The 23,852-nt window shown below is 35.5% G+C and overlaps 1 protein-coding gene across 4 annotated transcripts in view; it reads right to left on the bottom strand.

Moving 5' to 3' along the window:
- Positions 1-23,852, bottom strand: part of GOLGB1 (golgin B1) — an 85,849-nt gene that overhangs the window by 44,212 nt on the left and 17,785 nt on the right. For 3 of the 4 annotated variants that reach the window (XM_041774062.1, XM_041774239.1, XM_041774147.1), the window contains 7 exons: positions 22,165-22,293; positions 19,689-19,814; positions 17,029-17,151; positions 15,775-15,888; positions 13,540-13,942; positions 11,535-11,650; positions 3,245-3,359 (listed from right to left, as the gene is read on the bottom strand). In XM_041774062.1, coding sequence (XP_041629996.1) covers positions 3,245-3,359; positions 11,535-11,650; positions 13,540-13,942; positions 15,775-15,888; positions 17,029-17,151; positions 19,689-19,814; positions 22,165-22,293 — 1,126 coding nt within the window. The remainder of the gene's footprint in view (positions 1-3,244; positions 3,360-11,534; positions 11,651-13,539; positions 13,943-15,774; positions 15,889-17,028; positions 17,152-19,688; positions 19,815-22,164; positions 22,294-23,852) is intronic. The other variant, XM_041721634.1, reaches the window with a different exon arrangement.

Below are 23,852 nucleotides of genomic sequence, written 5' to 3'. Positions count from 1 at the left end.
ACAAAATAAATATCCTTAGATGATTTATGTAGAGTGAGAAAACAGAGGCATGATTGTGTATGAGGCTATCTGAGATGCATGAAATAATCAAGAGGAAAGAAATATAATTTTGTGAAGATAAAAGTTTATGTTATTAAAAAAAAGTGGCAAGAGAAGATGAGATATAAGATAGAATGGTAAAAAAAATAAAAAAGAATGGTGCTAGGTAATAATAATTAACCTGAGTGAAGTATATAAATAGTGGAGGGTTTTAAAGGAGAAGGACACCAGAAGTAGCAGCTATTTTTGTGGTATAATTTGGGACTTCTAGGGTGATAAGTCTGCTTTGGTTTATCAATAATGCTACTGTATTCATAATATAATATCTTACATTAGGATTAGGAGCATCTGGGGGTCTGTTAGTTAAGCGGCCAACTCTTGATTTCCACTCAGGTCATGATCTCAGGGTCCTAGAATTGAGCCCTGCATTGGGCTCTGCATTCAGCGGGGAGTCTGCTTGAGATTCTCTCTCCCTCTCCCTTCACCCTTCTGCCTGCTCACATGCACACTCTATCTTTCCCAAAAATAAATAAATCTTAATATATATATATATGTATGTATATATATGTGTGTGTGTGTGTATATATGTTTTACATTAATATAGCACATAAATGTCTTCAATATTCTTTCATAAAGATGTCAAATTTTGCACTAGGGGCACCTGGGTGGCGCAGTTGGTTAAGCATCTGCCTTGCATTCAGGTCATGATCCCGGGGTCCTGGGATTGAGCCCCACATCAGGCTCCTGACTCGGTGGGGAGTCTGTTTCTCCCTCTGTCTTTCCCCCTGCTTGTGGTGTTCTCTTTCACTCACTTTCTCTGTCAAATAGATAAATAAAATCTTAAAAAAAAAAAAAAAAAGTTTAGCACTAGAACAGAGCTATCCATCTCCTCAGTGAAAATATAAGGAAACAAAGAATGACATGACCTACAGCTATTTCACAGAGAGCTGGGATCATAATCCAGTCTCCCAAGTTCTACCCCACGTTCTATTTTAATGTATACATATAAAAAGGGTAGTAGGTGGGTGGGTGGCTGGGCTAACCAGGGGATGGGCATTAAGAAGGGCACATGATGTGATGAGCACTGGATGTTATATGCAACTGATGAATTACTGAAAACTACATCTGAAACTAATGACGTACTATATGTTGGCTAACTGACTTTAATAATTTAAAAAAAAAAGTATACCTTGGAGGACAAAAATACTGATTATTAATATGCCCCCAAGAAGTTTATACTCTTTTGAGAAGCTAAGATAGATATATTAAAGGAAAATAAGCGCATATTTTTTACACTACATCTAGGTGTCTTAACATGACCTACATGGGCTCTCATGAGTTTACCCCACTTACTCTAAAATGTCCTCTTCTGCACTGCCCCTTTTTGTTCACTCAACTCCCAAAATACTGGTCTTACTTCTGTCTGCAAACATATCAAATTTATTCAGATCTCATGATAATTTGCATCGCTCTTTTCTCTGCTTGGAATGCTCCTTGCTCAGCCTCTTTGCATGGCTGTCCCCTTTCTAGCATTCAGGTTTCAAGTTAACAGAGAGGGCTACTGTGATCACTCTAATGCTGCTTTCCTCTTCCCCCATGCATACTTGCACTTACCTATTTTATTTTTATCCTAATAGTTATATACTTAGTTATGGCCTATCTTCCCCTCTAGTATATTCAGGGCAGCATCTGCAGCAACTAGATTACTGCCTGGCACAAAGAACAGGTACCACAGAAATCTGTTAAATGAATGAATGACAACTCAAGAAACAAATGAATTCAAAATGGTATATGATGTGTTCAAATACCTCACAGGATTATTTGGGGAAGAGGTACAGTGGCAGAAATGGAAGTACAAAAGGTGAGTTGAACAAAGTATGACACACAAAGCACAAGTAACCTGACACCAAACACAAAAACCAATACATAAAATCTTACGGCCAGTGATCCCTGCAGGAAAAAGCAAAGAGAATGGAACTTGTAACACCTCTAAACTATAATAAGCTACATGACAGTGATAAGCATTGTTTGCAAAACTGCAAAATAAGCATCATGGATAAGGTCTCAGAGAAGTGCTTTAAGTGGGTTGAATAATGAGCTGAATTTGCGGCGTTATGTATCAACAATGGTGAAAATATCTTTCTCTAACAAAGATATATAATCCCCAGTGTTTTGAGCTAAGTAGAATTGAAAAGTGGTTAAGGTGGAAATACTGTCTTTACAAACTTTATTTGGTATTCATTCTCACTCTTCGAAGATAAAGCTGTACAATAGTGCAGTTTATCACAGATAAAATAGATCATTAATGCACTATTAACTACATGTTACTATAACCATTAAGGTTCTTGTGAAGTAAGTGATAAGTAAAAGGAAGTTAATGTCTTTTTTCTTTATTATTCACACATAGTCTACCAGAACAAAATGCTGTTTTTGTAGTTCAATCCAACAAAATTTTATTTGGCAGCCACTATTTGCCAAGGACTGCACTAGTTCTTAGTAAAAGGTAAAGCAAAGGTGAAAAAGAAAAATGGTTCCTACTCTTGAAAGGCTTATACTTTATCTCTGAAGAGTTTATAAAATATAAACATAAACAGAGGATTTTAATACAATGTTAAAGGAAAGTCAAGAATGTTAGTGAGGCGCAAAAATTAATCCAACTGACAAGGATCACAGGGTCAACTTCTGAAAAACATAATATCCTAGTTGAGGCCTAAAAGATGATTAAGAATTAGCCTATCTCAGGGAAAGGGATAGGGCTCTAAGTAGTATATTAGTATTAGCAAAATCCAAAATGTTTTCTACTTTTGGACCTTTATTTATAGTGATCTCTGTTATCTCATCCCCAAAATGTATTACCAGGAATGTCCTTTCTTTCTTCATTTTGCTATTTAAAAATTCGCCCTCTTATTAGTTCCATTAGTTCCTATTCAAGCCATGCTCCTGAAAAGATCCCTTGACCACTCCAAAGTAAATATAATACAGATATCCTGCAGCATATCCCATAATATAAAATGTTATACTTACATAAACACTGACATGGTGCTTTGTTTATTGTGTATTAATGCTATCTTCAATAACTACCATCTGTGCTAACATCTTTATTGTCATAAATCCAAAAATCTATATGTTATATATGTTTAGTGATAAAAGCAGAGGTACATGTGAGCTAAGAAGACAGAGAATTACAGTTGTCATTTATACATACCATTTTCAGCTTTCAGCTCTTCCAGCTCTATAGAACTAAGAAGCAAAGCTTTCTTTTCATTCTCTAGTTCTACCACTTTCTTCTGCAAAAAGGCAATATTCTCCTCATTGACGGCCTAAATTGTAGAAAGACAACAAATTAATGATTCTTAGTGAAAACTCTCACATTAATGCCCAGACAGGCCCTGCATTTTTGTCTTCTAAAAGTTCTCCAGCCATGAAAATACTTTTAAAATGGCATCTGCTTATCTGCATCTTTAAAGTAATGTTTTTTTACCAGAAGACAGAAAATCTTTCACACAAACTTCTAGTTCATTGGCTTTCAAATTTAAAAATGGACTCTGGATTACAAAGAATCTCAAGTCTGTTGTGTAAGAAAAAAAGATTTTCAGGTCCACAAACTTTGATTAATGCCACTGGATAATAAGGTCAGTCTCTTATAGGAGACTAAATATGAAGGGAGACTCCCAAAGAACAGGAACAAAAGTTAACATGTAACCTTTAGGAAAAGAAGAAGAGCCATAACTGTTTTTGTTTTTTCCAAGAATAATAAAAATTATCTTGTGCTTCATTAATGCATCCATATTGATTTGGTTTTCCTAGTAAGGAAATGGAAAACCATTTATCTAATTATGACACATCCTTAGTTGTATGTCGTTTCATATGGTGTTCTTCTCCAAGGGGATTATTCTATGAAATTCTTCCTAAAAGTGTAGAATTTTTGAGCCTTGAGGGTCTTTTCAGTTCACTCAGTCCTAAATTGTCATTTGATGTTTAAAGAAATGGCAAGACATGAGTTAAAGGATTCTATGATTTTTATCCTGAGGGAAGTTCCCAGTTTGCATTACACAGAGCAAGTAAAATATGGGTAGAAAAGCTGCAGAATGAGAGCCTGAAAAACTAGAAAGACTGGGACAACTGCAGCTGCTAGACTGTAAGAGGGGAAATCAAAGAAAGGAGAAAAAAATCACCATGAAGGAGCCCTAAATTCTAGGCATAAACTTAGCCCAATCACTGGCTAAACAATTAACTATGCATTTGCAAGGCTGACTCAAAACAAGAGCTAGGGCAAAAATAACTGAGTTTTGAATGGCTGCCCACCATAGGCCAGAGCCGATGGTTTGAATACAAATTATTGTTCTTTAAAAAAAAAAAAGAAAGAAAAAGAAAAAAGATTCTATTTATTTGACTGAAAGAAAATGAGACAGGAAAAGAGTACAAGTGGGGAGGGGAGGAGGAGCAGAAGGAGAAACTGGATTCCAGCTGGACAGGGAGCTTGATGCAGGGCATCCCAGGACCCTGAGATCATGACCTGAGACAAAAGCAGATGCTTAACTGACCCAGGCACCAAATTACTGGCTTTTAAAAAGTAATAAAAACTCCTGAGAGTTTTAGAAATAACAAAAGAGAATATTATGAACAAAACTTTCACAATATTCAGGTTAGAATACAAAAATCACTCACCACACAAACAGGGAATGTCACACCTATTCTCAAGAGAAAACATAATCAACAAAGATGAAGCACAAAATGATACAGATTTTAGAACTAGAAAAAAAAAAGAATTTTAAGGAAGCTATTACACCTATGCTCACAATGTAAAGGAAAATATGCTCATAATGAATGAAAAGATAGGGAATTGTGGTAATACAAAGAAACTATAAAATAATGAACTACTCAGAAGTTCTAGGATAAAAAGCAGAAGACCTGAAATGAAAAATTCAATGGGTAGGCTTAAGTAGAACCAATATGAAGAAGAAAGTCTTGGTGAACTTGAAGACAGATCAACAGAAATTATCCAATCTGAAGTTTGAAAAAAAGAAAAAAAAAAAAAAGTGAACAGAGCCCTCAGGAACTTGTGAGAAAAATAAAAGGTTCAATATATTTGTAATTGGAGTGCCATAGGAGAGCAAGGACATAATGGAGGAAAAAATTTATTTGAAGAAATAATGGCAAAAATTTTCCCAAATATAAATTTATTAAAAAGTTCAACAGGGATGCCTGGGCAGCTCAATGGCTGAGCATCTGCCTTCAGCTCAGAGCATGATCCGGGTCCTGGGATCAAGTCCCACATCAGACTCCCTGTGGGGAGCGTGCTTCTCCATCTGTGTCTCTGCCTCTTTCTGTGTGTCTCTCATAAATAAATAAAATCTTAAAAAAAGGGACACCTGGGTGGCTCAGCGGTTGAGTGTCTGCCTTTGGCTCAGGGCATGATCCCCGGGGTTCTGGGATCGGGTCCCGCGTTGGGCTCCCTGTATGAAGCCTGCTTCTCCCTCTGCCTGTGTCACTGCATCTCTCTGTGTCTCTCGTGAATAAATAAATAAATAATTTAAAAAAAATCTTTAAAAAAAAGTTCAACAAAAGCTAAGTGAGAAAATTACAGAAGAAAACCACAACTAAGTATGTCACAAAGATAAAATCTTAAGATCATCCAAGAAAAAAATGATACTTTACATAAAGGGGAATAATAATTTGAGTAATTTGACCAATTGTTGGAAGAAAATTATAGGCCAGAAAATAATAAAACACAATCTTTAAAGTCCTGAATTCTGTCGATCCAGAATTATATAACCAGTACAAAATACCTTTCAGGAATAAAAGCAAAATAAAAACATTTTTAGGTAAGTGTCAGTGAGTTCTGGAAAAACTTCAAGTAATCTACTATATGTGTGAATGGAATCCCCAAAAGAGGCGAGAGAATCAGAAAAAAATAGTTTACTAATTAATGGCAGAAAATTTTCCAACCAGATGAAAACTAAACACAAAGATTCAAAAGGCTCCAAGAACTCCAAGCACAAGAAACAAAAAACTACACCACGGTACTATCTAATCTAAGTATTCAAAACCAGTCATAAGATCCTAAAAGCTGCCAGGGCGGGGCAGGGGAGATAAGGATGATAGATTTCTTCTCAAAAACTAAAATGCAAGAAAGAAAGAGTAGAGTAACAGGCTTAAAGCATTGAAAGAAAAAAAAAATCAATGTAGAATTCTGTAGTCAGCAAGAATATCTTTCAACAACAATGGAGAAATAAAGATGTCTTCAGACAAATAAGAACTTTAAGAACTCATCACCAGCAGACCTGCACAATCGTGTGTATATACACACACACCGACATACATGCACAAGTTAAAGGAAGTCCTTCAGACAGAAAGAAAACAATACCAGATGGAAATATGAAACTATACCAGAGTTCAGCAACTTTTGAGGCCTTCTACCTGTTTTTGTAAGTAAAGCTGAACTGAAAATCAGTCACAATCATTTATCTTTGTTCTATATCTGCTCTTGCTCTATAATGGCAGAGTAACTACAAAAAAAGATTATATGACCCACAACACCTAAAATATTTACTATTTGTCCTTTTTCAGAAAAACACTGCCAATCCCTGATCTACCCTAAAGAATAAAAAGTATCCGAAATGGTAACTGCAATGATAGTTAAATATTTTATTATTTGACTGTCTTTAAATAATAATTGAATAAATAATTTAATTAACAATTTGTTTATATGTTATATTTTTGTATTTTTTATAAAATAGATATGAGTAAAACAATAACATAAAAACCAGAAATGAAGAAATGCATGTATATAAGTTCTTATTCTATACATGAAGCAGCATAATATTATGTGAAGGTAAACTGCAATAACGACAGAGACTATAACCCATAATGTGGCCACTAGAATAACAAAACAAAGAATTATAGCTAATAATTTGCAAGGAGAGAAAAATAAAATCATAAAAAATACTTAGTAAAAAAAAAGATAAGAAAACAGTTGGTAAAACAGAAAATAACAAGGTCAGAGACTTTTACAATTATATCAATAACATTTTTTTTTTAATTTATTTATGATAGTCACACAGAGAGAGAGAGGCAGAGACATAGGCCGAGGGAGAAGCAGGCTCCATGCACGGGGAGCCCAACGTGGGATTCGATCCCGGGTCTCCAGGATTGCGCCCTGGGCGGGCCAAAGGCAGGCGCTAAACCGCTGCACCACCCAGGGATCCCTATATCAATAATATTAATGTAAATAGTCTGAACACTCCAACTTACAGCAGCGACAGGATAAGAAGTAGGCTCAAATTCTGTGGATACAAGCAATGAACTTTATTTTTTTTTTTTTTAAGCAATGAACTTTAAATACAAAGATACAAACAAGTTAAAAGTAACAGAATGAAAAAAAGACATATGTTTTGAACCATTAAAAGAAAAGTCCAGTAGCTCTATTAATATCAAACAAAAGTACATTTCAAAGCAAAAAGAATGTCATCAACGTCATCCAGAATAAAGAAGGCCATTTCATAATAAAAAATGGGTCACTTAATTAAGACCTAAAAATCCTAAATGTTTAAGCCCATAGTAACAGCTTGAAAATAAATGATGCAAAAATTGATAGAAGAGGAAGAAATAGATAAATCCACAACTATAATCTGAGATTTTAATACTCCTGTTTATAATTGAGAAAACAAGCAGAAAAGCAAATGATACAGTATATTTGAGTAACATAATCAACCAGCCTTACATGATTGACATTTATACGACACTCCAGTCAATAACAGCAATTATTTTCAAGTACAAATGGAAGATTTGCCAAAATAGACAATATTCTGGGCCATAAAGGTCTGAATCAATTCCAGAAGATTCAAGTTATACAAAGTATGTTTTGACCACAATAGAATGAAAATAAAAATCAGTAATAGAAACAGCTCCTGGAACATCTTCCCCAAATATCTAAAAACTAAGTAATCCAAGAAGCAAAGAAGAAAGCAAATAGGAAATTAGTATTTTGAACTAAGTGAAAAAGGAAACACAACAGAATTTGTGGGATATGCCAAAGAAGATGGTAGGGAGAAATTTATAGTGCAAAACACCTATGTTAGAAATAAGAAAGTTCTCAAACCAGTGGCCTCAGCCTCTACCTTAAGAAGCTAAGAAGAGGAAATCAAATCCAAAGCAAACAAAAGAAAGTAAATAATAAAGATTAAAGTAGATATCAACAAAACAGAAAACAACAGAGCATCAATGAAACCAAAGCTGGTTTTTCTGAGATCAATAAAGTCGGAAAAACTTTGGGCAGTATAAGTATGTATAAGTATGTATAAGAAAGAAAACGCAAATTACAAATATCAGGAAGAGGGGTGACATCACTATAGCTCTACAGATATTAAAAGGGATAATTAGGGACTATTGCAAACAACTTTACGGTTTTAAATCTGACACTTTAGATGAAATGGTCCAATTCCCTACAAGATACAAAATACCAAAGTAAAATAAAAAGGAAACCAATAACCTGAATAGCCATATAGCTACAAATGGAATTGGTAGGAAACAAAATGCACCCAAAAAGACAACTCCAGGACTAGATGGCTTCATTGGTGAATTTCCAAAAAACATTTAAGGAAAAAATAATACCCAGCCTACACAAAATCTTCCCCCAAAAACTAAAAAGGTAAGAATACTTCCCAATTCATTCTAAAAGTCTAGCTTTACTCATACAGCAAAATCAGATAAAGAAATTACAAAAAAACAACAGACAAAAATTCCTCATCACACAGATGCAAAACTTTAAAACAGAATTTTAACAAATGTAATTTAACAAAATAGAAGGGTCATATATCATTACCAAGTGAGGCTTATCCCTGGAACTTTCATATATTGCTGATGGGAATGGAAAATGGTACAACCACTTTGCAAACAGCCTGGAAGCATCTTAAAACCTCTCAAATACCTACGTGATCCAGGCATTCTACTTCCAGGTATTTTCTGAGAGTAAAGAGAGCATAGGTCCAAACAAATATTTCTAAAAGAATATTCATAGAAGCTTTATTTCTAACAGCCAAAAACTGTCACAATCCAAATAAACCTTGACCCTTCCCTTATACCACACACAAAAATTTATGTGACGTTCAGAGACTGAAATGGGAAAGTTAAAACCATAAAGGTGTGGGGGAAAAAGAAAAATCTTCATGACTTGGCATTATTAAGCAAAAATTTCATAGTTAGAACACAGAAAATTATATCCATAAAAAATGATAAATAATAGATTTTATCAAAATTACAAAATGTCTGCTAATTAAAGGATACCATGAAGGATGAGTTGGAGGTATGCCATAGCATGAGAGAAAATAGTCACCAAACAGCTGAAAATAAACCAGTATTCAGGATATATAAAGAATCCCCTCCACTCAATAATAAAAAAAAACAAGAATTTGATTTCTTAAGTGGAGAAATGATTTGAAAGGGCACTTCATCAAAAGAAGATATACAAATGGCCAAGAATCTCAAGAGAAAACATTCAACATCATTTATCGGGGAAATGCAAATTAAAACCATGAGACACCACCATGCACCCATTAGAATGGCTAAAATTTAAAAAAAAAAAATGGCTAAAATTTTTTAAACTGACAATATCAAATCATATATTTTAGGTGGGAATGTAAAATAATACAGCCACTTTGGGAAATGATCTGCCAGTTTCTTAGAAAGCTAAATACAGGGAAGCCCGGGTAGCTCAGTGGTTTAGTGCCACCTTCAGCCCGGAACGTGATCCTGGGGACCCGGGATCGGGTCCCACATCGGGCTCCCTGCATGGAACCGGCTTCTCCCTCTGCTTGTGTCTCTGCCTTTCTCTCTCTCTCTGTCTCTCATGAATAAATAAGTAAAATCTTTCTTCTAAAAAGAAAAAAAGAAAGCTAAATACATACTCTATAGCCCAGTGATCTCAACTAGGATCCACTGAAGACAAATGAAAACATGTCCACACAAATACTTGTACAAGTTTATAGCAGCTTAATTCATAATGGCCAAAACATGAAAACGCCCAGGTATTCATCAACAGGAAATTATAGCACAGTCATGCAAAAAGAAAATGCAGAATATTCACAAAATGGAGTACTTCTCAGCAATATAAAAGAATACATTATGATATATGCAACAATATGGATGAATCTCAAAACATGCTGGGTGTTAAGAAGCTTTACACAAAAGAGTATATATATTGCATGATTACATTTACATTATGTTGTAAAACAGGCAAAATTAATCTATGGTGACAAAACAGAACACTGGTCAGCTCTAGAAGGTTAGGATGTGATTGGCTGTGAAAGAGTATGAGGATACTTTGTAGGGTAATAAGGATATATCTTGATAGGGATTTGGGTAACACGGGTTATGCCTTTGTCAAAAATCAATGAATAATACACTCAATGTTTATACATTTCATGTTTATAAATCTTAATTCAAAAGAAAAAACTATTAATATTAAAAATCAGTCAATGACATGCATGCTGAAAAACATTCTCATTTCTGCAATTTGCTGTGAAACACATAAGAAATGAACTGGTGAATGGATAAATGAATCTTTGATAAAACATATAGTAAACATTAAAAACATATAGTAAAATGTTGATAGAATCTAGATAGTGGCTATATACATGTTTTGTATCAAATTCTTTCAATTTCTTTGCAATTACTGAAAATACATCCTTAAACATTCAAGGAAAAAGTTGTGATTTTGAGAATAGAGGAGACTGGAATGCCTAGAAGCTAGAAACCAGGAAGCAAAAATTTTTATCAGTACACAGTACTGCCCAGGAACCATGGAACTCAGCTGGTCAGTAAGTCTGTCAGTTCAGAAGGGTATGATTTTATAATGGAGATGAATAAATCCAGTTATCCTAGCTTGACACTAGCCAATAAAAATCATCAAACTCACTCTGTTTTGATAATCATGCTCCATAAGCAATCTTCTGGTGATTATAATCTAGCTTCCCAGAGAGATTTTTAGAGGAGAAAAAGAGAATATACTGACCAAACAACAGCAAATTGGCAGTTAAAGTTCTTACTGTTAATTAATTAATGGAGGATTATGATTTATATAATAAACTTTTAAGTCTGGTTAGACTGAATTGTATACATTAAAGGTGGTGAAATTTCAAACTACCAAAAACAAAATTGACTTCTCAGCTGAGAAAATGGATTATAAGATCAAAAACAATGATTTACTTTCAATATGGAATTCTAAGACCTTAGAATCAGAAAGGTTCCTGAGATCATGGTGCTTGTTATCTATTATATTCTCATTAACCATTTTTGAGACACTAAATTAATGGTTTTCATGATTCATTTCAACTGGAATCGCCTCCAAAAAAGCATCTTATCAGGCATAAAAGACTTATATTACTTTCTGGCTAAAAGAAAGCTTATATTACTTTCTGGTGTAAATTCTCATTAGAGCACCTAAGTATGATACAGCAAAGACAGATCACATTCATTAGAAGTATACATTTCATTACCTGTGTATCCTCAGTATAAACATCTGGGAGAGAAGCTTGAGATGCTGTTTCATGTTTAGGCAAGGTTGGTCTGCTTAGAAACTGAGTAATTTCTTTGGATTTTTGCTGGAGTTGATCTAAGGAAAACAAAGTAAGTAAATAGAAATGATCTCTATTGCACGTCTAAAAACGTGGTAAGCTATTACCTCCTAGAGATACAGCACATGCTGTTCACTCTAGGTCAGTTATGTTAACTAAAATGAGGATGCCAATGACAACATGTTTTTAACTCTTTAAATTCTCTGAGGGACCAAAGGGCATTTCAGTAAACCACTTCCTTAAAACGTAAAATAAAACAGGCTTAGAATCATTCACAAAGTCATTCTTCCTTGAAAATGCCTTTAGTATTTTTAAATTCTATTTTCTTCACTCCTCATCGAAGCATCATGAATCCCATTGAGGCAACATAGCACAACTCTAAACATGTACACAGTCCACTCAAGAGGACAGTATGCTAATGTAATACACTGTTCCTATATAATGCCCCTCAAGGCTTTCTGGTTAAAGTTCGGTTCCTCAATATAAATCTTTAACTTAAATCTTCTTAAAATCTTTCCTTTAAATATACGTCAATGTATTAGAATTAAATTAGTGGCATGTATTACTTTATTTACTTTTTTTAAAGATTTACTTTTTTTTTCTTTTTTTATTCATAGAGACAGAGAGAGAGAGAGAGAGAGAGAGAGAGAGAGAGGCAGAGACACAGGCAGAGGGAGAAGCAGGCACCATACAGAGAGCCTGACGTGGGACTCAATCCCGGGTCTCCAGGATCACGCCCTGGGTTGCAGGCAGCGCTAAACCACTGTGCCACCAGGGCTGCCCAGATTTACTTTTTTTTAAGATTTATTTATTTATTTAAGAGAGAGAGAAAGAGAGAGCATGTGCATTCTAGTGGGGGAGGGTCAGAGGGAGAGGAAAGAGAAAATCCCAAGCAACTCAACACTGAGCATAGCAGCCTAATGTGGGGCTCAATCCCATGACTCATGAGATCAGAACCTGAGCTGAAACCAAGAGTCAGATGCTTAACCAACTAAGCCACTCAATGTCCCTGCATTACTTTAATAACATTAAAAAAAAAAAGTTTCCATTAAATCTTAAAGGATAAAATTTTTCCTTAAAAAAAAAATCTATAAGTATTGCTTCATCTTTAGAAGTAAAAATGGGAAAAAAAAGAAAAGAAGTAAAAATGGCTCCATGCAATCAATCTCCCTACCTATGCATCTAGATCTAGCCTGAGTTTTCCAAAAATTGATTCAAACCCTACTCATTTCAGTCACTGAATCCTAGAGACTGCACTCATGTTTCACACATTCTTTTTTTTTTTTTTTTTTTGATTTTTATTTATTTATGATAGTCACAGAGAGAGAGAGAGAGGCAGAGACACAGGCAGAGGGAGAAGCAGCTCCATGCCCTGGGAGCCCGACGTGGGATTCGATCCCGGGTCTCCAGGATCGCGTCCTGGGCCAAAGGCAGGCGCCAAACCACTGCACCACCCAGGGATCCCACATTATTCTTTTTAACATATGATACATCATTATCAATAGTTTCTATTACTATAATGATAATCATAATATATTTTTTAAGATTTTATTTATTTATTCATGAGAGACACAGAGAGAGGCAGAGACAAAGCCAGAGGGAGAGGCAGGCTGCCTGCAGAGAGGCTGATGCAGGACCCAATCCCAGGATCCCGGGACCACAACCCAAGCCAAAGGCAGATGCTCAACCACTGAGCCACCCTGGTGCCCAATAATCATAATATTAATCCAGATTGTAATTTCGGCCAAAGACAGGAGAAATGACAAAGAGCTCAGAAGAGATGCCTTTCTTAATTCTTCTATTGATTCAATTGCTTTCAATTGAATTTGCTTTCAATTGAATGATGTCATTCACAGATCCCAGAAATTTGGAAGTAGAAGCCACTCAGGTGCTAGACAATGGACTTGAAAGACAATCAAATACTGACCTTCCAGTTGTTGAATGACCTGAGCTGAATGAAATGCCTGTTCACTCTTATCTTGGACAAGCTTTGAATTTTCTTCTTTCAGAGCATCACAGGCAGAGTGTAGTTCTTGCTCAGTCTTTTGAAGATTCAAAATGTGAGAGATCTTTTCTTCCATTTCTGCTTGGTGTTTCTGTTCCAAAGCACAGTACCGGGACTGTAGCTCAGCCTGAGCTTGACCTGCTTGCTCAAGCTGTTCCAGAAGATGATGCATTTCTTCCTGCAGGTTATGGAAGGATAATTTTCTCTCTGACACCTCAAGTTTCATCTTTTCCATCAGAATCCTGGACTCCTGTCTTTCTGTTTCTACAGTGTTCCTTAAAGTATTATGCTCAGTTTCCATCTGCTGTAACTGCTGAGAGAGAATCTAAGAAAAAAAGACAAAGCCTCATGAGCCATAAATTCATCCTTTCTTTTCAATAAGCATAGTGAAGTGCCTCTTCTAGGTAAAGCAAGGGATTTGACACTCAGGACCTAACCTACAACTGCATAAGACCCTGTTTTTGCTTCCTGATACTTTTAACAATTTATATTCATACGTATTTATATGTACCATTATCTCTTACTTTCTCTCTCATTATAAAATAAGTTCAATAAGGGAAGGGATTTTGTTTTATCACCACTGTTCTTTAGCACCTAGCACAGTACATGTCGTATTGAGGACCTAGTGATCAATAAATGCTGAATGAATGAATGCAGTCTCTGCCCTCGTGGAACTCAAGAGTTCAGTGGGGCAGTCACATTTAACCAGATAATTATAATACAAAAATGGCAGAGGCCATGAGAGAGATACTTATATTAACAAGAGCAGAGAAGAAGGGAAATTTGCCAAAATTCACAGAGCTGTAACTCTATAGTAACTAGTAAGAGGCACAACTGAGACTTGAACCCAACTGCCTGATGACAGTGAGACCAGAGGCCTTGGGATCAGGATATAGGTTTTATTAGGATGGGAGATATGGGAAAATGTTTCAATGCAAGAAAGTCCTCCTCAAGGAGAGTTGAAAATTGAGGAGATGACTGACTTTCTCCAACAGCATGAAGCACCCAGATGAACAAGCACAGAATGTGGACTTATCACCGGTGCCACATTAATATTTGGCTACTTGATGTGATAAGGCCAGGTCACAGGAATCCAAGAGCTGATAAAAGAGTAGTCCAAATGGTCAAACATGGGTCAATAGCAGACAGGGAAAGGAGAGAGGCCAGGAAAGAACTAATATACCAGAGGAACAAAGTGAAAAGATTGGGGGATTTCAATAAGAATGAAGGTCAGGCCAGTCTGAGAAAGGAAATGACATTATGGGATGGGATACTTGAGCTTAAGATTTTAAAACTTTAATTTCTTTGTATATTTTTTTATTGTTCGATTTGCCAACATATAGTATAACACCCAGTGCTCATCCCGTCAAGTGTCCCCCTCAGTGCCCATTACCCAGTCAACCCATCCCCCCCACCTTCCCTTCCACTACCCCTGTTCGTTTCCCAGAGTTACGAGTCTCTCATGTTTTGTCACCCTCTCTGATTTTCAATTTCACTCATATGGGGAATATAAAAAATAGGGAAAGGGATCATAGAGGAGAGGAGAGAAAATTAGTGGGAAAAATAAAAAAATTAAGATTTTAAAACATCGTGTCTGATCACTTTAGATTCAGGGAATACTGCATGATGAATTATTCAAGCCAACAGAGAATCAACCAAAACAAACAAGGGATAGTACATTAAGCACAAGAACCATCTGAGATAGCAAAAGAGCAATATGACAGAAAGGAAACTGACTAGAGGACAGTAAGGACATTCTAGAGAAGTTAGGACCCTAGACCTAAAAACACAAAGAAAAACAGCCACAATGAAAGATGTGGAATGCACGCTTAATCAGGGAAGAAACTATACCTGTTTTGCTCATCACTGTATCACCACCATTTAAGCACAGAGTATTTGTGGAAAAAATGAATAAATGGCATCAATTCTCAGAAGGCTTACCATTTTATCCATGCTGCCTAGGAAACTGAAGTGGAAGTGGGGACGTCTGGATGGTTTGGTCAGACTCTGCCCTGGGCATGGAGCCTGCTTAAGATTCTCTCTCTCTCTGCTCCTTCCCACCTCCCTTTCTCCCTCTCTAAAAAATAAATAAATAAAAATAAAGCAGGAACGAATACTCCACTCCCAAGGCAGGCAGTAAAGATCACAAGGCAGTACCTGGTTTTTCTGTTCAGCAGTAGTTAGTTCCTGTTGCAGCAAGCCCACAACCTGAGCACGGCCCAGTAAAGCTTCTTCATGCTCCTCAAGTTTCCTCTGCAGCACTCTTAATTTCTGAGAATGAAATGTTTTAGATACAATATGCTAAACCAGTGAGAAACATTTTCTGATTACCTTTCAAAATATCATGTAGATGTGTGCTTAAGGTCTTTGGATGTTGAAGATGACAGATTAAAGAATGGGACACCAGCATGCCATGCTTCCCATCGAGCAGCAAAAAAGAATCTCCAAAAATACCTTCTCCAGTACACTGACAACAACTAAACTGAGACACAGGCAAGCCCCTGAATTAGGGAGTCTTTTTATTAGAGAAAACAAAATGTCCACCTTTCAAATTATAAAGTCAATGTCCTATGCCTAAGTAAAAGTACATGTATATCTCACTCACCGAAGAGAACATTCTCTACAGGCAAGAACCATTTCTCTTCTAGCTTCATGCATAGGACATGCACTCGATAAACAATTGTTGGATAAATAAATGATATATGTACATATTAATATTCTACTTCAAAAAGTGCTGTATTCTGAAACTCTATTTAGTGGTATATTCTAAAGGATTACTTAGAACTTGGAAGAAGTTTTCACTCAAAAACAATTAAATGAATCAACCATGAAATACCACTGGAGCACTTCTGGTTACCACACTAAATAAAAACACACTAAATAAAAACAAATACCTTCAAGTTAGTAGATGATAAACTTAAAAACAATGAAGCCAATTTCCAAAATATACTCAATTACTTTTTTAAGAATATTAATATAAATAAAAGACTTTATGATTTCAAAATCACTCCTTTTCAACTTTAATTTTTTCAAAGTTTACGCCGGCTTCATTGATTTGAAGCACCTTTGATTAGGTGCTTCAACTATTGCTAACTTCTCAATTTGTGATCACGTCTTTAACGTAGCTACAATTGGCAAACTGAAGAGAAACCGATTTCTGACTACCACGTACATTTGCCAATTAAATTCAGCTTTTGAGTACCAACAACCTGGTTAGAGGCATAAAAGGCAAGGTAAGGACAAGGAAAAATAATTAATATGCAATGGAAGATACGATCACCAAAAAGAAGCCAATTAAGGAGCACGCTAAGACCAAGTGGAGAACAATATGTAAGGGTAGAAAAGTGGCTGTGATCAGTTAATTAAATGTTAACCAAATGACAGTCATTCTACTAAGTTTTAGCAACACACCTGTTGCATCTCTGTTTCCACATCTGCCTGGGTTACTAACTGAAGAAGCTCATCTTCATGAAGACGAACTTGTGTTTCAAAGCGGGCATCTTTCTCTCGGACCACCTGCTGCATGGAACTCAACTAAAGACACACACCAGAGAAACTATACACGTTACACTCCCCGAATATTGCACAAACATAACTCACATGCTATTCTCCAAAGATAGACTCTGAGAACTGATAGAGAATAGGTTTTTTTTAAATTAAATTTTTAATGTCAAGGATGAGAATGTTGGAAGAGAGATAGGCCTGACAGTAACTTCCAAATGTAAGAGAAATCCTATTATCAAACTCAGAAATCAGCCTAAATATAAATTTTGATTAAAAAATACATTTGCATGGTTACTAGAAATGTTTACATAAAAAAGAGGTATATTTTTTTTAAAGTTCGCAGATTACAATATTAAGCCTACAAAATGAAATTAGATTTCTGTTAAGTCTTAGCTATGTCAATAGCACATGCATGCTCTAAAACCTTCAGTGAAATTGTCATGCCCTTTAAGTCAAACTTCAAACTAATGTATCTTTTATTCAAAATTCTCTACAACTGGAATAAATCCCACTTGATTGTGGTTAATGATTTTTTTAATGTATTGTTGGATTCAGTTTGCTAGTACTTTACTGAGAATTTTTACATCCATGTTCATCAGGGATATTGGCTAGTCTTATCTGCAAAGAACTGTTTCTACCAAAGAACCTGGTTTATTTCCAAACACACACCACCTCCCCAGATAGCTATTTTCAGCTGTCATTACTTGCAGGCTTCTAGATCACCCTCATCTGTAACTGGCTCTTAACAGAATAAAATGGAAATAAATTGAGAGCTGTTTAATATCAGCATTTTTGTTTTGTCTGTTTTGTTTTGAGGGTGTGTGTATATTGCACGCAACCATCTGCAGATGAACACCTGCTTATTCATTTCCTTAAGATCAGTAGTTGAGCATGCTGACCCGGTCTTAGCTTGCCCATTTTGTATTGGTGCTTCAACTATTGCTAACTTCTCAATTTGTGATACCTTGAATTGACCTCAGCTCTCCTTCTAGGTAGGAAGAAAATCATAATTTGTTTTGATTATCTGAATTCTGACATTGCTATGAATCTGCAATTCGGTGTTGCAAGTATACAGGCACTGGCATCCTTCATTCGCCAAATGCATCTACACATCCTTTCCTGTAAATGTGCCATATTCTTTTTTTTCCTGTTATTTTGCTCAGACCACTCCCCACAAATGGAATGCTTTCAACCATCTTGTTGAGATTATTATCTATCCATCACAGTTTTGCCTAAACTCTAATTTTTCCATGTATCTTTCTTGGATGTCACACTCATGGTAACCTCTTTCATCTCTCAAAATAACTTTCCATTTGTGTTGATGTTTGCTATTCAGTTATTCAGAATGGCTTGCATTACGATGGATTTGTTAATATGTTTATATTCTTGGATTTCCATGTTTTAAGCCACTCAGTAAAAAAAGCACATTTTGTATTTCTCCATCATACACTGTATATAGTGCTTTACATAAAAAGGACACAATAGAAGCTGAGAGGTAAAAGGATTTCAAAATATACAATTTTCACTGAAAACACAGCAGCAGGCTTCCCAGGACAGAAAACATCATTAATACCATAAGCTGTCAAAAAATGAAATACCCAACGGGAAATATTAGCTATCATACAAAGATACTTCAGGGAAAAAAAGTTTCCCGAGTCAAAAGCACTCTCAAAGGAAAAATACAAAGGTGGGTGGTCAAACTGGAAATTCAGCAAAACAGAGAGAAGGAGTTGAAAATGCCAGTCCAAACAGTCTGGTCCTGGTATCAGAAATAAATATGAAGCATATCACATACCAGTGCCATTTAACATTGAATCATGTAACCTATACCACTTTCTCATTATATACTAAGTAATCTTCGGATTATAATTTAACTTCCTATTAAGGTTTTACTATAGGGAAAGAATGGACCTACGCATTTGTATTTCTTTTGTTTTATCTACCAATCTCCTTCAAACAACAGGAGTCTATTACTAAGACTGAATTTCTGTGTGCTATTAAAACCAAATTTGGGGCCTACAGAACTAAGATACAGCTACAAAACAAGCTATGGCAAATTCATCAAGGTAAATAACACTTCTGGGCAGCCCAGGTGGCTCAGCGATTTAGTGCTATCTTCAGGCCAGGGCCTGATCCTGGAGACCCGGGATCAAGTCCCACGTTGGGCTCCCTATGTGGGGCCTGCTTCTCCCTCTGCCTGTGTCTCTGCCTCTCTCTCTCTCTCATGAATAAATAAATAAAATCTTAAAAAAAAAAAAAAAAAGTAAATAACATTTCTAAGTTTTTCTATTACTCCATCCTTCTCTCTTTTTTCTTTTTTTTTATACATTTTATTTATTTATTCATGAGAGACACGGGACTGAGGATCATGCCCTGAGCCGAAGGCAGCGCTAAATGGCTGAGCCACCCGGACTGCCCTACTCCACCCTTCTAATTTCTACTCTAACATTCTAGCTACTATACTTTTATACACTAAAGTTTTAAAAAATTACCATCTAAATTGGCTTGTCGCCATTACACTTTTGTGATTCTTTATTCTAATGATGATGAGGTACCTTCCACCCTACCTGAGCAGCTTGCTCTGCTTGTGTCTGGCTAAGCTCGGCTTTCAGAGTGCTGATGAGTTCCTCCTTCTCTTGGAGCTGCTGCTTCATCATTAAATATTCTTCCATCTCTGTTGAACTCTTATCAGACTGAAGACATAGAAGGAAAAAAAATTTAAACAAAAGAATTAGCACTCTTAATTTTTTGACCTCCCTTTCTTAATTGCCAAAAATACCTATTCATATCCTTCTAATTTGCACTCAACACAAAAGGGAACTTCATGTACTGGGATTTTAAAAAGTAATTATCAGAATTATTTGTCAGAGGAAGACAGAATAGCAGTGGTTTTTCTATGAATCTTCACAAAGAAACAGATAGTACAACTAAATAGTAAAACCAAAAACCCATGGACAATATTTCCAATAAAATTAGGAAGGTAGATCCACAAACCCCAAAATACAAGCAGGTACAACAAACCACCAAAAGTCACAAGACCTGCATGGTATTAGAATCTATGCAAGAGGAAGCCAAGGCAGCAGCAGAGCAACATTAATGGCCTTGAGAACAAGAAAATCCCCAAACAGCCAACAGGTTCTTACTGGAAAGCACAGTTGGCCAATCTTAGAACAGTGGCTTAAATTGGCAGGGCTTCTTCATTCCCCAATATTGGGCAAATTCTAGGGGTCCACAGAAAGGAGGACTAAAAGGTTAGAAGAACCTAGTTCTCTGAATTCTCAGAACTGATTCATCAAGGCTGCCTTCTAAGACATGGACCAGAAATAAGAAGAAACTTATGAGTGAAATAAAAATTATGCAGAATAGAGATAACAGAAACAGAACAAAAAGGTCTATACACATGCTGTATAATTCATTATCAACTAGCCAAATGTGGCTCCAGAGGGCTTGGGACATGACTAAATGCACGAGGAGTTTAATTATTAATATTATTTAATTTTAATTAAAATAGAAATTATTTTCCCATTTAAAATAACTATATTTTACTTTATTGCATAATATCAAATACTCTTAAATTGTCAGGTAAGTAACAAGTGTGCATGCTGTTCCTAGTATGACAATAAACACATTGCCTATCAGTGGATTCATTCAGATTGAATGATTTTTTTCCTGTACACTCATCTAATATTGTAATATATTTCTCTGAATACTTTATGGAGACAGCATCAGTCAGAGTTGATACTTATGTAGATCATAAGAAAAAATGATGTTTCACCCTCAGTTCAGTTACTGGAAAGCTTTTAAGTATGTCTGGAAAAACTCGAGCATAGGAATCTACTATTTTCTCAACTGGAAATTTTATGAAATCTAAACAGAGAAGTATTTCCAATGAGAATTTAACAATCCAAATGGAGATACAATGTTAAAAACACACACCAAATTCCAGACAATGCAAAAAAAAAAAAAAAAAAAGAAAAAGGAAAATAACACAAAAATAATTATTAATTTCAAAAGTATATTTTGAATATATTGGACTACATGAAATACAGGGTAAAATTAATTTTACCCGTTTCTGCAATAAAATTTTAAATTATGCATGTGGCTTACATATTACTATTGGACTATGTTGGTATAGGCCAAAGTGAAGGGCAGGAGGAAGAAAACCAGGAAATCCCAGAAATCCAGTTGCCAGATCTTTGGACACAATACAAAAAAATAATAATAATAATAACAACAAAAGAGAGAGACCTGGTAAGTAAAGTTTTCCTGAACCAAGCCTCCTTCCAAAAGTTTAGAAAAACTAATTGCTCACAAAAATAAGGAACAAACAAGGATCAAGGTCAAGTTTCATACAAAGTTACTATAAAAAAAAAGCTAAAGAGCAAAACATACTTAAAGGTGATAATAACAGACTAGAGGCATGTTCAAAAACAAACTAAAACTGCAAAAAGTGTTAAAAATTTTAAGAAAACTATACAAGACATAGAAAAATAGCATAATCAGAAAAACTCAGAAATGAGGTGACTGAAATTAGGAAAAATTTGATATATAAGAAAAAATTTTCAAAAAGGAAGTCTAAATAAGAAGGAACACAGAAGTAAACAAACACAAAACAGAATACCTTAAGTGAAGGGGAAAAAAAGAAAATTTAAAATGAAGAAAGAAATAAAAGAGAATCAAAATTGACAAATATTAAAGAGATTCAAAGGAACATTCAGATAATAGAAGTCCCTAGAGAAAAAACCAGACCAAATGCCACAAGCTATATTATTCAAGAAAAATTATTTTGAAATAAAAACGTGAAACTATATATTAAAAGAGCACACTGGGTATCCACAAACATCAACCAAGAATGGCAGACACAAATTGCTAGATGCAGGCAGGAAGGAAGGGAAGTCGGTGAGGGAAGGAAAGGGAAGAAGAAAGGAAATTGACAGATACATAGATAAGTATCTGTTGGCCATCTAGAAAAATGTATTTGTCATCCATTGGGCCCTAGTGATTCATTAACCCAATGACTAGGAGTTGACTTAACACCCTTACCTGTGCACTTTGTTCTGCATGTGCCTGGGAAAGTTGGGCTTGCAAACAGCTTATTAGTTCCTCCTTCTCCTGGAGTTTCTGCTTTATCTTTTCTACTTCCATCTCTTCCTCTGTAGAACTCTTATCATGCTGAAAATGAAGGCAATAAAGTCACTGATTTAAAAGAATTATAATTAACACGTATCTGATCTTTTGCTCTAACTTGCCCTATATAACCATTTGATTATAGTTTTATAAATGGGAGCAAGAAATAACACCTAACTTAACAACCAGGAAGGAATCTTTAGAGTTTTTCCCCCCATTGTAGTATGGCCCAGTTAGCTACTTACTAGTAGATTCATCCTCCCTCAGATAACAGCTCTCAACTCTGGACAATATAGAAAAACAGCTACTTGAAAATGCTAGAAGGCAACCAAAAGCAGTAAGATACTGAAAAGGAGTCAATACCTGGAAGAAACAACACCAAGTTTCCCGTTTTTATGGTTTTTTAGTCTCAGGACAAAACCAGTCAGCACCACACAGGACTAAAACTTAATAGAAAACTTAGTCTCACTGCCTTGAAGAACCAGAGGACAGAATTCAGAAAAGCATAGGTGCTGTTAGATGAGGGGCAAAACATCATACAAGACCTTGTAAGGGAAATCCGAATCTTTCAAGTCTATTTTTCTTTCCCAAGAGCTCTCCCTGAGATTGAACAAGACTCTCCCTCCCTATTGAATTCATCACCCTCAAATGAACCAAGTCTACTTATTAGAACTACACAAAATAATTTTACACTTTCTCCTACAGAATAGTCAATCAAGCATCTGAGGATTGCCCTCATCTCTTCAACTACATTTGTCAGAGAATTTCTAGCTCTGTAATGGGTAACAAGAGTATAAACCTGTAACGATTGATTGCTAGAATTTAGAAATCATTTGATTTGACCCTCTTATTTAACAGAGTGAGGAAATGAAGCTTCCAAGTGTTGATTTGTTTAAGGTCTTAGACTTTAAAATCAAAACAAAACAAAACAAAAAAGCAGAGTACAAAATAGATCATTTAAAAATCTAACAACATAGTAGGGGGACCGTTAGATGAAACAAAGTAACATGGGAGAAACATCAAGATAAACAAGCTATTTTAGAAGAATAAGTAAAGCTTCTGAAATAAGCTTTGAGAAGTTAAATAAAGCTATTGATGTAGGAAAAGTAATGTCTTCTGAGCATTAGACCCAAAAGGAAAGACGAATCAGGGTACTAGGAATTAACCAGTTACTCCAGGGTTGTACCTAGAAAATCAGTTACAACCTCATTTCCCAAGAACTAAAAACATTGAGATAAGAATACTACTGAATCAAAGAGTAAAATAAGGTGAAATTAGGAAAATAAAAATAAAATCAAAAACAGATTTCTCATGCAGAGTTAAGTCTAGGCCAACTGCAGTGTGCACATGTGATATGCCAGCCTCTATATATTCTACACCAAATTCCAAAAAAACTGAAGATTCTTGTTCACTAAATGGCTGCCTTAATGTGAATATTTGGGATTTAACTATATAGAAAAGTAATAAAAATGAATATTGGGACAATAGTCTATTTTTCAAAAGGTACCACTTCCCTTACTCCTCTAACCCTGACCTTAAATTGTTTTATTGGTGTCATAAACATAGAAAGCATCCCTTACAGGGAGCCCAAAGCAATCTAGTTG

Source organism: Vulpes lagopus, chromosome 1 (assembly GCF_018345385.1).
Source record: "Vulpes lagopus strain Blue_001 chromosome 1, ASM1834538v1, whole genome shotgun sequence".
In the NCBI taxonomy this organism is placed as follows: domain Eukaryota; kingdom Metazoa; phylum Chordata; class Mammalia; order Carnivora; family Canidae; genus Vulpes; species Vulpes lagopus.
Note: the sequence above shows the minus strand (reverse complement) of the source record. Positions and strands in the feature narration are given on the sequence as shown.